The sequence below is a fragment of the Schistocerca piceifrons genome, chromosome 2 (genome assembly GCF_021461385.2).
Source record: "Schistocerca piceifrons isolate TAMUIC-IGC-003096 chromosome 2, iqSchPice1.1, whole genome shotgun sequence".
Taxonomy (NCBI): Eukaryota; Metazoa; Arthropoda; class Insecta; order Orthoptera; family Acrididae; genus Schistocerca; species Schistocerca piceifrons.
This window is the reverse complement of record NC_060139.1, coordinates 465,181,091-465,196,040: the sequence shown is the minus strand read 5'-3', so window position 1 is coordinate 465,196,040 and position 14,950 is coordinate 465,181,091. Positions and strand designations below refer to the sequence as shown.

The following is a 14,950-nucleotide window of genomic DNA, read 5'->3' as shown; positions in this document are numbered from 1 at the left end:
TATGGACAGAGCAAAGGAAACAGGAGCACAGCCAAAGGATGAAGAGATTTTGGGAAGAGAAGAGGAAGAAAGGAAAGAAGTGAAAATTGTGTCATCATGTGATTTTCGAGTTCAAACACTGTCCATAAGGGCAACAATGAAATGAATGAATGAATGAATAGAGCTATATCATATACTGTAACTAGCTGAGCATCATCATCAGAAAGCCCATTCTCAACAGGACAAGAATTTATGTTTTTAAACCTATCTTGGTCTATGAAAGTGTTATCTATCAATGTGCTGCTGTCCTTTACTACCCGAGTAGGAAAGTTAATGACGGATGTCAAATTGAAAGAACCGAGCAAGACTTCCAGGTCATTCTTCCTATTACACTCTTTCAGTGAATCAACATTGAAATCCCCACAAATAATATTTTGCTTTCCCCTATCTGACAGATAGCACAACAAGGCATTCAAGTTTTCCAGGAATAAATGAAAGTTTCCTGAAGGGGGCCTATATACTGTTACAATTATAAAAGAGCCCTCCTTCAGTTTAAGTTGACAGGCACGTGCTTCTATATGTTGCTCTAGACAAAACTTTTTTGTATCTAAGCTTTCTACACAGTGATAACTTTTGACATATGTGGCAACTTCTCCTCCCACCTTATTCTCTCTACTCATACGTGCAGTTAGTTTATAACCACTGATATTTACCTTTTTCATATCAGACACAATGTGATGCTCAGACAGGCATAGTATATCTATTACATTATCAGATTCAATGTCATCTAAACAAACCAGGAGCTCATCTACTTTATTCTCCAATCCCGGAATATTTTGGTGAAAAAGTGTAACATTATTTTTTACTTTACTATTGTGAGAATCTACTTTTTTCTTTAATCCATCAATATTTTGGTTAAATATGGTAACATTATTATTTACTTTCCTGTTGTGAGTTTTGGACCTCTTTAGCACCTGCCTGCCTGAAATTCTCATTGGACACTGACATTAGTCTAAAAAAAGATACATCCATGAGTACTAGTGTCCCCTCTTATGGATTTCACTAACAATCCTGCCAGTTTACCCTTCCCTTTCCTATTGAGATGTAGGCCATGCTTTGTGAAATCCCCCCTATCAATAGCCTCGACAGGAACCAATCCAATGTCTGACAGAGTGGCCGCCCTACGCAACTGATCCAACTCCATATTTACCCTCCTGACAGAGCGGTTCAACTGGGGCTGATCATACCACACAAAAGTAGGCACCAGCCCAACGTTGGTATGGGTCGTTGCCGAGGCTATTTTCACCACGTCACACTCAATGCTGTAGCCCTGATCCCTATCAATACTGTTTCCCACTCCACCCACTACCATCGTGTGATCCTGCCTTGTGAATCCCTTGCACAAGGAGCCTATATCCTCTACCACCTGGCTAAGACTTGCACTTGGCTTGAAAAAGTTTGTGACCTGGCACCTGTCACCTAATTTTTCCTGCAAAATCTGGCCCACACCTCTTCCATGGCTGCTAACTAGCAACAGAACTTTCCTCTTACTTTCTACTTCTTTGGAAACAGTCGCTTTCCTAGTGAAATTCTGTTCCATCTTAACTACATCTACTTCTACTGGAGCCTCTTCCTTACTTAACTGTGGTAGCAAGGCAAATCTATTGGTTGTGCCAATTGGGAAACTGTCAGACACTGTCCTCTTTCTGTGGCCCCTGTTCCCAGCTACCACTTCTCACTGCTGTTTGCCCTCCTCCCCCTTAACCTCTTCAGTTCCTCCCTCGCTCTGTCCAAATCAGCCTGAAGGGCTCTAATTTTCTCCTCCTGTTCAGCTATAATCCTATCTCTTGAGCAAACCCTGCAAGAGAATGGAAGAGTCTCATTTGCTTCCCCAATTCCCATGCCGCTACAATTTCCCCAATGAAACCACCTGTCACAACAGCTGCAGAAAACCCCTGAACTAACTTTCCTACTGCACACACTTAGTATCCATGGTAGTTTGGAAATTAGTTAAGAGATTTACTAAGTAATAACGATAATATATTAAATACAGATACTTTCTGTTACCTGTTTGAGATATATGATCTAAACCACTTCAGAGGGATGCCTTTGATGCCACATAACTGTCATTTGTCAAGTAGAATATTGTGGTCTATGATGTCAAATGCTTCTGACAAATCTTGAAAAATCACAATTACTTTTTGTTTTTTGTCAAGAGCATCTATGGTGGAGTGTATATACTCATATATACCAGTTGTTGGATTTATTTTTCCTGAAGCCATGCTGGGAAACTGAGAGGATTTGGTTCTTTTCAAGAAAGTTTATTAATTTTTGATAGATTAGTCTCTCCAGAAGTTTGATAAACATCGATAATAATGATACAGGTCTATAGCATTCCATGTTATTTTTCTCACCTTTTTTAAAGATTGGGATAACTCTGGCGACTTTCATGCAATCAGGAAATGAACCTGTCACCAACAATGAGCTGTACACATTAGAGAGAGGTACAGCTAATTTAGTTATGCAGTTCTTTAAGATCAAATCTGGAATGTCATCAATTCCAGATGATAATTTGTTTTTAAGGCTCTTTGTGCTTAATATAATTTATCAGCTGTAGTTTCGCAGAAAAACACAGATGTTTATAGAAGTTTTTATTTTGTTTTGTCTATTGGGTGTGGATATGGTTCTGCTCACACTTTGTAGTAGTTGCTTTACAATACTTTCACAGTAATTGTTGAAAATATTTTCAACCTCTTGTGGAATTGTTGTGGGTCAGTGTAGTATTTTCATGTTCATGAGGTATTTAATTTGTTTCATTTATTATGAAACTCCACATTGCCTTGGCTTTGATTGAGGACTTGCAGCTGCTACCATTGCAAGAATGATTCTTCATTCATCTCTGCTCTGCTTATATACTTCTTTTCTTATTGCATCATGTACCTGCAATACAACCAGGTAGCATACAGTCTCATGATGGGTTCATAAGTACATATTTCGTATGTTCACCTGCCTTTTTTTTTTCTTCGTTGATAGTCCTCAGTGCCGATGTACTGCATTGTTATACTGGCTGAAAATGGGTGGGGGGGGGGAGGGGGGGGGGGGAGGAGGTTGGGGGAGGTAGTTTAACACTGACTACAGTAAGTGATGTAGCCAACAGTTGCACAGTTATGTTTCACAGTTCTTTACTTTCACTGTTCACAACCCCCAATATTACACAGTTATATGGCCAGTTCACTATTGGTAAATGATAAGCCTCATTAATAGCTTGCAGGCAAAAGTCAGCATATTGCTACAATAGTTTGCTGTTGAACATCTATGAGCATAGATACGTAACCACACAGTTCACAGTTCTTGCAAACTAATAAGGTATGTGTGACACTATTTCTAAAAAAAAAATGAACAGACACTGTCATTGTTTTAACACATGGTCTATTTGTGTTACACTAATTCCACAGTTAAGTTGATGCATTGTTGTCACTTGAAACAGTAAATAATTCCCCTCTGAAATTCGGCTGTGGGCTGACTGACTTGGGACCAAAAATAGGGCCTTTATATATCCTCACAATAATAGGTACTGAAACTATACATTGTACAGTGTTTAAATTACAGAAATTACAATTAACACATAAATCATTCAGTTAAGTGAATACATCAAAAAATTCCTACTTTTTAACGGTTCATTTTGTCACAAAGGCTAGGCCAAATTATTTGTTTAAATACTGATATTAACAGATATAGTTATACAAACAATGCTTTTGACATGAAACTTCCTGGCAGATTAAAACTGTGTGCCCGACCGAGACTCAAACTCGGGACCTTTGCCTTTCGCGGGCAAGTGCTCTACCAACTGAGCTACCGAAGCACAACTCACGCTCGGTACTCACAGCTTTACTTCTGCCAGTACCTCGTCTCCTACCTTCCAAACTTTACAGAAGCTCTCCTGCGAACCTTGCAGAACTAGCACTCCTGAAAGAAAGGATATTGCGGCGACATGGCTTAGCCACAGCCTGGGGGATTTTTCCAGAATGAGATTTTCACTCTGCAGCGGAGTGTGCGCTGATATGAAACTTCCTGGCAGATTAAAACTGTGTGCCCGACCGAGACTCAAACTCGGGACCTTTGCCTTTCGCGGGCAAGTGCTCTACCAACTGAGCTACCGAAGCACGACTCATGCTCGGTACTCACAGCTTTACTTCTGCCAGTACCTCGTCTCCTACCTTCCAAACTTTACAGAAGCTCTCCTGTGAACCTTGCAGAACTAGCACTAGTTCTGCAAGGTTCGCAGGAGAGCTTCTGTAAAGTTTGGAAGGTAGGAGACGAGGTACTGGCAGAAGTAAAGCTGTGAGTACCGAGCATAAGTCGTGCTTCGGTAGCTCAGTTGGTAGAGCACTTACCCGTGAAAGGCAAAGGTCCCGAGTTTGAGTCTCGGTCGGGCACACAGTTTTAATCTGCCAGAAAGTTTCATATCAGCGCACACTCCGCTGCAGAGTGAAAATCTCATTCTGGAAACATCCCCCAGGCTGTGGCTAAGCCATGTCTCCGCAATATTCTTTCTTTCAGGAGTGCTAGTTCTGCAAGGTTCGCAGGAGAGCTTCTGTAAAGTTTGGAAGGTAGGAGACGAGGTACTGGCAGAAGTAAAGCTGTGAGTACCGAGCGTGAGTCGTGCTTCGGTAGCTCAGTTGGTAGAGCACTTGCCCGCGAAAGGCAAAGGTCCCGAGTTCGAGTCTCGGTCAGGCACACAGTTTTAATCTGCCAGGAAGTTTCATATCAGCGCACGCTCCGCTGCAGAGTGAAAATCTCATTCTGAAAACATCCCCCAGGCTGTGGCTAAGCCATGTCTCCACAATATCCTTTCTTTCAGGAGTGCTAGTTCTGCAAGGTTCGCAGGAGAGCTTCTGTAAAGTTTGGAAGGTAGGAGACGAGATACTGGCAGAAGTAAAGCTGTGAGTACCGAGCGTGAGTCGTGCTTTGGTAGCTCAGTTGGTAGAGCACTTGCCTGCAAAAGGCAAAGGTCCCGAGTTCGAGTCTCGGTCGGGCACACAGTTTTAATCTGCCAGGAAGTTTCATATCAGCGCACACTCCACTGCAGAGTGAAAATCTCATTCTGGAAACATCCCCCAGGCTGTGGCTAAGCCATGTCTCCACAATATCCTTTCTTTCAGGAGTGCTAGTTCTGCAAGGTTCGCAGGAGAGCTTCTGTAAAGTTTGGAAGGTAGGAGACGAGATACTGGCAGAAGTAAAGCTGTGAGTACCGAGCATGAGTCGCGCTTTGGTAGCTCAGTTGGTAGAGCACTTGCCTGCGAAAGGCAAAGGTCCCGAGTTCGAGTCTCGGTCGGGCACACAGTTTTAATCTGCCAGGAAGTTTCATATCAGCGCACACTCCGGTGCAGAGTGAAAATCTCATTCTGGAATGCTTTTGACAAATCTGGTAATTGTTTTGGAGTTAAATAAGGGCTGGCTTTGAAAACAAGTTTTCAAATAAATCCAAATAAATACTTAAAAATTTCTAGTACTTTTTCTTCCAAATGTTTATAATTATTACAGAATTTACATTTGTCTGTAAGTCAACAATAGAATCTAAATCACAAAACAATTACTTATTTCATCCTATAATAGAAGTATTAACTAGGAACGGTCAAAATAAGTTAGTAAATTAATTACATACATAAAACTAAGCACAAAATTAGGCCTGGTGCTATTTTCTTTAAGACTAAGGGCAAGCCTTTCTCTTTTATGGAAATGCAGATTATACTCATGTATTTTAATGGTGATTAGGCAAAAATGAAAATAAAATAAATTTAAGGAGGCAGATGCAAAGCAGGAGAGAAAGTAAAGAAATCCCAGCTTGCTTCATCACAACTTCAGTAGTAAACATACTGTCTGTAAGGGGAATAGAGAAGGAAACAAAATGGCAACGTGATTCTGTAAGCATCAATTAGCTAATTTCCAGAAGCAACTGAAAAACTTGATAATATTATAATATTACAAATGGAGCATAGTGAATGACTGTGATACTGATTCTGCGGGGAAAATGGCTGATACTACTTGCACTTTGAATTTGCTCCTCCTATTTCCTTATGTAGGAGGTGCTTTTTCTGATTAAGATAATAAGACTATCTTTATGCTGAAAGATCTACTTGTTATCACAATATCAAGTGAATCTGCATTCTAGCCTTTTTGCCAATAAAATAACTGATTTGTCAAATATTATAACAGAAACTGAAGGAATGAATTGTCATGCATAAATACTTGTAACAATATACCCAATGTTACCACAATTTTGGATTGGTGTTTGTACGGTTTTATGTTTATAGAAAGTAGAAAAAGATCAGAAGATTGAAAATTATAATGTCTCTGTTCTGTCACATTTGTGGGCACTGCACATCAACTAGATGGATGTGCATGGTTGCCTTCCTCGTCTTTTTTATTGTTCTCTCAAATGTCTTCATATGCCACACAGTTTACTCATATCTGTAATCTTGCATGCACACCCTCACTGAAAAGCAAGCCATATAACCTGTAATGTAAAAAGACAATCTCTACCTAAGTAGCAGTTTATGACATTTCAACAAGAGAGTGCATTTATACAGCCCAAACCTCAAGTGATTTCCCTAAAGTGAATAACAGTTTGGTTACATTGAGGAGGACACTACTGATTTCCCATCCCCACTTGGTTCAATTGAACCTTGTGCTTCATCTTTAATGACCTGATTGTTGATGGGTTTTGTTAAAAATTGGTTGGAAGGGTGTAGATGTAGAACACCCATACACTTTTTTGCTGTCTTTTGTTACCCTATGCTCAACTGATAACAGTTCTAAAACATTAGGCCAGTGGCAACTCTGGACCAAATACACCATGTCTTCAGATTCGTATTACACCAGTGGGAAAATGCTCCTCTCAGAGCACAAAAAAGTAGAATATGTCCCTCTTTAAAAAGGATCTGACAGATAAGTGTGGAACCAGATGCCTCAATCCTCATTCAGTCTTCCTCACCAAAAATTTTAGCTTGCAAATATATTTCCACTCTTTTAACACAGAACATTCTAAACCATTTTACCCAGTCTCTCTTTGCAGTTAAGCCTTCACACTCAGTATCTCCTTCTCACTGCCACTGTCCACCTCCCACTGCCTCTTTTTTCTCCCACTGACTTAAAGTGTATCCAACTGCCACTGTCTTCTCTCTCACTTACACTGTCTCCTTTTGACTTTCTTTCCCATTGCCACTGTCTCCACAATACCACAGCACCTCAAAAATTCTAGAAGGTCCAACTATTTTTTCCCTATACCCATGTGTTTAAAACTTTGGTCCAAAATGTGCCCTCACCTATATCCATGTGTTGATATTCGCTGATCTGGGAGAGTCTAGACCCCCCCCAAACCTATCTTTGGTCTCCAATCGCCTGTATTTTCTGTTTTTCTATGGTCTCCTCTCTCATTTGTTCCCCCTGCTTCTATCTCCATCCATCTCTCTTTCTCTTTTTCTGCCACTGTCTTTCACTGACCATTCTTGTTTCCTCTCTGTTTACCACTGTACTATTGTTTTCATCCAACACTTTTCCTCTTTCACTGCCACTTTCTCTCTCACAATATCACTGCCTCCTCTCTCTTTCTTTCCCACTGGCACTGTCTCTCCTCTCTCTTCCACCATCAGTGTCTCTCTGCTATTCTCTTTCAGCGCAAAACAGTCAAAATTTTTGGTGAGGATGGTGGAATGAGGATTGATGGAGCCTGCTTGGTGAGTTCCCTTCTTTTCACTTTTACAACTGGGTGTGCTGCTTATATAAAATGAGTTCCATAGGTCTGTAAGGTTTTGACATTTTTTATATACTTTGACACATTTATATACATTGACACAGGTAAACGACAAATAAATAAGTATGCATGATATAAGGTTAACACAAAATTGTTTGCTTCACGTTTTTTCTCAATACTTTGCTCATTGACCATAGTTCATTGGTATTCCTGGCTTATGATCTTTGTCTTAAAAAAATAAAAATGTCATTAGAAATATTTTACTGAATTTGTAGTCTTTCCAATTTTACATAACTTTTTGCAGTCATAGTAAGTTTTTTCATGAATGTTAAGAATCTTTTTAGCACTTTTTTGTCATTGAAGTACCAATTTGGGTGTATGTGTAAAGGTGTGAAGTGGCCATTATACAGAGACAGTTTGTCATAATGTTTTATTGGTGAAAAACTGTTGACTAAAAACATAGTTTGGTGACCTCAGAACTCTTTTGATGACTCCTTGTGGTGACAAACACAAAATACTTCATTTTAATGACTGCTTCACAGCCTGTGCCATCTGGATCCCTCCTACCAACACTAGCTTTTCTGAATTGGGCAGGTGGGAACTCCCTCTGCAGTATATCCTATGTTCTCATAACCCTCCTGGCCTCAACCTTTGTTAGTCATTGTCCTATGCCCATTCCGTATTCCTACTTCAGCACTCACAGTCTTTTTACTTCTCCTCTTTTCTGCTGCCCTCACCCACTCCATCTAACCTCCCTACCATACAGATCCAACATGCTTGAGCAGTCTTCTAGTATAGGTTGCATATGTGTCTTGTATGCAGCCTCTTTTGCAGACTGACTGCATTTCCCCAGTATTCTCCCAATAAACCAAAGTCTACTATCCGCTTTATCTACAACTGAACCTACGTGCGCATTCCATTTCGTATCTCTACAAAGTGTTACACTCAAGTATTTGTATGAGTTGACTGATTCCAGCTGTGACTCACTGATATTATAGTTGTAAGATACTACATGTTTTCCTTTTGCGAAGTGCACAATTTTTCATTTCTGAACATTTCTAGCAAGATGCCACACTGTGCAAGCCTTTGAGGCCTTACCACAATCTGACTGAATATTTGCGGAGTTTCTTTTAGACAATACTTCATTATAGATAATTGTATTGTTTGCAAAAAACCTGAGGTTACTATTAGTAGTGCCCAGGAGGTCGTTAATATACAGTATGAACAGCAAGGATCCCAACACACTTCCCTGGGGCACAGCAGAAATTTCCTCTACATTAGTTGATGACTCCATCCAACCATAACCTGCTGCATCCTCCCTATCAAGAAATCCTCAATGCAGTCACAAAATTCACTTGCTTTTGATAATAAGCATTGATGTGGTACTGACTCAAATGCTTTTGGGTATTTTAGAAATGTTGCATCTACCTGACTGCCTTGATCCATGGCTTCCAATGTGTCATGTGAGAAAATTGCAAGACACATGTCACATGAGCTATGTTTTTAAATCCATGTTGGTTGACTTCAGACTGATAGTCGATTTGTGATACATAATTATGTCTGAGCTCAGAAAATGTTCTAATACTCTACATTAGGATGTCAAGGATACTGATGATGGTTTTGAGGATTACTTCTGCAGCCTTTCTTGTAATGAGTGTAACTTGTGCTTTCTTCCAACTACTGGAAGCATCTGTTGTAGATTATAGTTCAAGGAGGGCTAAGTCAGCTTCAAATTCAGTATAGAATGTGATAGGGATCCCAATGGGCCCAGGAGCTCTGTTCAATTATATCAATTTCAACTATTTGTCGACACCACTGACACTAATATCTATTTCACTCATCTTTTCAGTGGTACAAGAATTACAATGGGGCAACACTCCTCGGTTTTGCTTTGTAAGGGCACATATGTAAACAGAGTTGAGCATTAATGCTTTTGCTTTAATGCTCTCAATTTCAGTTTCTGACTCATCATTGAGTGACTGGATGCATACTTTGGTGCCGCTAATAGTCTTTACATATGACCAGGATTTCTTCAGTTTTTGTGAAAAAACTTAAAACAACATTCTGCTACAGTAGTCACTGAGTGCTTTAGGCATTGCTTTCTTGACAGTAAAATGTGTTTCATTCAAGAAATCTACCTATAGTGCTCTGCTTTATTTTACACCTGTTATGCAGTAGTGTCTGTTTCTTTACAGTGACTATACAGGGTGTTACAAAAAGGTATGGCCAAACTTTGCGGAAACATTCCTCACACACAAAGAAAGCAAATATATTATGTGGACATGTGTCCGGAAACGCTTACTTTCCATGTTAGAGCTCATTTTATTACTTCTCTTCAAATCACATTAATCATGGAATGGAAACACACAGCAACAGAACGCACCAGCGTGACTTCAAACACTTTGTTACAGGAAATGTTCAAAATGTCCTCTGTTAGCGAGGATACATGCATCCACCCTCCGTCACATGGAATCCCTGATGCGCTGATGCAGCCCTGGAGAATGACATATTGTATCACAGCTGTCCACAATATGAGCACGAAGAGTCTCTACATTTGGTACCGGGGTTGCGTAGACAAGAGCTTTCAAATGCCCCCATAAATGAAAGTCAAGAGGGTTGAGGTCAGAAGAGCATGGAGGCCATGGAATTGGTCTGCCTCTACGAATCCATCGGTCACCAAATCTGTTGTTGAGAAGCGTACGAACACTTCGACTGAAATGTGCAGGAGCTCCATCGTGCATGAACCACATGTTGTGTCGTACTTGTAAAGGCACATGTTCTAGCAGCACAGGTAGAGTATCCCGTATGAAAGCATGATAACGTGCTCCATTGAGCGTAGGTGGAAGAACATGGGGCCCAATCAAGACATCACCAACAATGCCTGCCCAAACGTTCACAGAAAATCTGTGTTGATGATGTGATTGCACAATTGTGTGCGGATTCTCATCAGCCCACACATGTTGATTGTGAAAATTAACAATTTGATAATATTGGAATAAAGCCTCATCCGTAAAGAGAACATTTGCACTGAAATGAAGATTGACACATTGTTGGATGAACCATTCACAGAAGTGTACGCGTGGAGGCCAATGAGCTGCTGATAGTGCCTGCACATGCTGTACATGGTACAGAAACAACTGGTTTTCCCGTAGCACTCTCCATACAGTGACGTGGTCAACGTTGTAAACGTGTACAGCAGCAACGTCTCTGATGCTGACATTAGGGTTATCGTCAACTGCACGAGGAATTGCCTCGTCCATTGCAGGTGTCCTCGTCGTTCGAGGTCTTCCCCAGTCACGAGTCATAGGCTGGAATGTTCCATGCTCCCTAAGATGCCGATCAATTGCTTCGAACGTCTTCCTGTTGGAACACCTTCGTTCTGGAAATCTGTCTTGATACAAACGTACCGTGCCACGGCTATTGCCCCGTGCTAATCCATACATCAAATGGGCATCTGCCAACTCCGCATTTGTAAACATTGCACTGACTGCAAAACCACGTTCGTGATGAACACTAACCTGTTGATGCTACGTACTGATGTGCTTGATGCTAGTACTGTAGAGCAATGAGTCGCACGTCAACACAAGCACCGATGTCAACATTACCTTCCTTCAATTGGGCCAACTGGCGGTGAATCGAGGAAGTACAGTACATACTGACGAAATTAAAATGAGCTCTAACATGGAAATTAAGCGTTTTTCGGACACATGTCCACATAACATCTTTTCTTTATTTGTGTGTGTGGAATGTTTCCTGAAAGTTTGGCCGTACCTTTTTGTAACACCCTGTATACCATGGAGGTCCCTCCCACCAAGAAATGTTATATTGGGTACATGTCTATTCATAACAAGGTCAACCATTCTTTTAAACTTGTCAACATCGTTCCTCTACTGGATTCTGTTCTGAATTAAAAGTTCCAAGTTTCTCATTCAGATGTGACACTACTGCTTCTTTATCTAATTTACTGAATGCATACATCTTTCTACTTGTTTTAGTTAGCTTTCATACTTTAGTGATCGTTGTTGCTACAATTACCTCATCATCGATACCAGTTCTAATGTGGACATCCTCAAAGAGATCGGGTCTATTTGTTTCCATTACATCTAATACATTATCATTATAAGTGAGGTTCCAAACCATCTGTTCTAGGTAGTTGTCAGAGAAGGCATGTAGTAACATTTCACATGATGCCTTGTCACAACCACAGTTGAGAAAACTGTGTTGATCTGCCCAGCTGTTAAGTATCAACTATTTCACAACCTCTCTCAGTAATAAAAAACTTTCATTGCAATTCTGGAATAATAGGTATGTAACATGCTTCTGGTATCCAGCGTAATTTTTGTTTTAGCTCAAAATGTTGTCAAACAGTAAGTGTGGGGTAGTTATAGCGATCAGTTGCAAGTTCTATCTGACACAATAATCCAATATCAAGAGCAACATTGTAGTCTTTTTCTTATATTATCAGTCATAATTTGGTGTCGTTAGCCCTTCCCTCTGGGCAACAAAAGCAGACCATGAGAATGCACAATCCAGAATATGGAACAGTTCTGTATTTATTGTTGGCCTATTTCTAATTATGATGTGAATTAACTTACGTAGTGGAACAAAGCGTGAGATAAGAAAAACATAGAAACATATTGTGAATAGTATTGCAGCTTAAAGTCTACAATATTACTGAATGATGTTTCATAAATGGTCTATTTCCCGATAATTATTCAATTTTTGATTGGTATTAAGTTCCAGACAAAGATTAATGATATCAAATCGTGACGCACTTGATTGAAAAACCGTGGATGGAAAGGGCGAATTTGGCAACAAGAAGAAATGCGCGCTATGTTGAAGTCACGAAGATAACTGCCGTAATGAGAGAAATAAATTTGTCGTATGATAGTTCAAAGTAATGTGACACGTACGTAATCTTTAACCGCGTACTGTTTTCTGAATAACTTTTGTAACTGCTCCATAAATGTAGCCGAGGTGTTTGTCATAACGTAACATTCATTGGTTTTACGAACTAACAGCCAATTTTCAACCGAGCTAGACAGCGAATTACGCTACAGACTAGAGTGTTACCACAACTTTCATGATAAACAGTTCGGAAAAAGAGTTTGTCGAAGCTGAGTAGCAAAAGTTTAAATTCATAAATGACATGGCAAAATCACCGAATTATATGAATTTTGGCGTTCAAAATACGCCGCCTCTTTTCTCACCTGTCATTGGTTACCTAAACCTATCCTTTCATTAGCCTGGAAAACAATGCCACCTGCTATAAGAGGACTCAAAATGACATGGCAAAAACACCGAATTATTTGAATTTCGGCGCCGAAAATACGTCGTCTCTTTTCTCACCTCTCATTGGTTATCTAAATCTATCCTTCCATTAGCCTGGAGAACGACGCCACCTGTCATAACTAGACTCAAGATGATAGCGTCAACTGCTTTTCAAAATCTTGTTTTCTGTGCGGTTAATATTTTCCTACTATCTACGTAGCCTTCCTGTAGGTAATTTACGATGTGAAATGAACATCACTGATAGACAAGTCCTTACTGTGTAACCTATCAAATATATGCATATCGCAGAAAATTACTTCTTACTACTTACAGCGAATTTTTTCCTCTTCGTCTGTTTTGACAACTACTTTCCCCGTTACGGTATCGCCTCCGAAATACGTCGCTACAGGATTGTCGAGATATATTCGAATTTGTCGGACCATTTTCTGTTGTTCGCGTATGAACAGCTGACGCAGACAGCCTTCGCACAACAGTAAAGAGATGCTTTAAAGGCCGCGTAGTAGAGCAGCCACACAAATTTCTGGATGTCTGTAAGTGAGTCGCCGCTGAAGGCCGATTTATGTGTGTGCAGTATTGCGTCACGCGACAGACGCGTCAAAACAGTTTGTACTGAATTCTGGGCGGCAGTATTCGCAACCATTGCTGCCAGAAACGTTGAGTAGCGTGGCTGCCAGAGTTTGCGTAACTAACTAAAGTGAGCATCGCGTTGATTTAGAGAGATGACTGTTAGCAATATTTGAGCGTAATGATTTTATGTCGTGCGTGTCACTGTTGTCAACAGTTTTAGTTATTCCTCAGAGTACCTTGCTTTTCAAAAAAAGGACAGCAGCTGGAGTCTGCATCCACATTCCACATCACATTTTAAGAATAATAAAAACTAACAAGAGTGGTAACACCGTCAGTTACTGAAGCGTTTATTTTTTTTATTTTTTTATCATTTGACAATATTCGACACGTCATAATTATATGAATGTGCCACAAGGCCAATTCTCTTTTTGATTTTAACATGATCTGACGTTAAACATGCACTGCCACAAAAGTGTTCAGTCTGAAGATGACACAAACACCTTAATTAGGGTAAGATGGGTAAAAACACTACAGAAGACACAAAGTACTGTGGTATTCTAGATTGGTTCGGCCATAGCAACCTGATAATTAATAAAAATAAAACAGTATCACTAATTTCCATAACATCAAGAGAAATTATGAAGAGCACATAAATATGCATACTATGTCAGGCACGGCTAGAGTAAATGTGGTCAGTACAAAATTCTGGTTGTCTGGCTCCAAGATAACCTGTCATAAAAGTATTCAACTCCAGAAGACACAAGCACCTTAATCAGTGGTAATGTGACAGAGAACACTGTAAGACTCACAGAGTAGTATTGCAAATTAGGTCAGCCACAGCAAGCTGATAATAAATAAAAATAAAACAGTACCAGCAGCACTAAATTTCCGTAACATCAAGGGGAATAACAAGGAGGAGTACCAGGCACAGGTATTATAAATGTGGTCAGTATAAAATTTCTGGAAGTCTGGCTCTAAGGTAACCTTAGTCAGGCAACACAGACCCACAGTTAATTTAAAAGAGTTAGTACCATGTGCTATTTAATGACAGTGCTAGAAAAATACTGCCATGTGGAATGCCTGATGACCATGTAGCCTATTATGTTAATGTACGTTCTGCCCTAAAATATAGGATCATTTTATTGGACAACTGATCATCTTACCACAAACTATTTACGATGCAAAGAACAATAGTGAGAATCATGAAATAAATGGAAAAATCTAACCCTGCAGTCTGCTCTTTGACAGGATGGGAATTCTTTTTCTTTAAAGTATTTATGGATTTATCTTCTCGAATATGCATTTTTTTTTTAAAAAAAGAAATGTGCATAATATCTTCTAGTGTCCTTCTCAAAACTT

General features: G+C 39.9%; 1 protein-coding gene across 4 annotated transcripts in view; it reads right to left on the bottom strand.

Annotated features, from left to right (window-relative positions):
- The window catches only part of LOC124777034 (arrestin domain-containing protein 17-like), a 191,088-nt gene extending 177,405 nt beyond the window's left edge, over positions 1–13,683 (bottom strand). Inside the window, exon 1 of one of the 4 annotated variants that reach the window (XM_047252298.1) lies at positions 13,335–13,683. In XM_047252298.1, coding sequence (XP_047108254.1) covers positions 13,335–13,446 — 112 coding nt within the window. In that variant the 5' untranslated portion in view covers positions 13,447–13,683. Of the gene's footprint in view, positions 1–12,942; positions 13,027–13,081; positions 13,156–13,334 lie in introns of those variants that run through there. The other 3 variants (XM_047252295.1, XM_047252297.1, XM_047252296.1) reach the window with 3 other exon arrangements.
- Between the last annotated feature and the right edge of the window lie 1,267 nt (positions 13,684–14,950).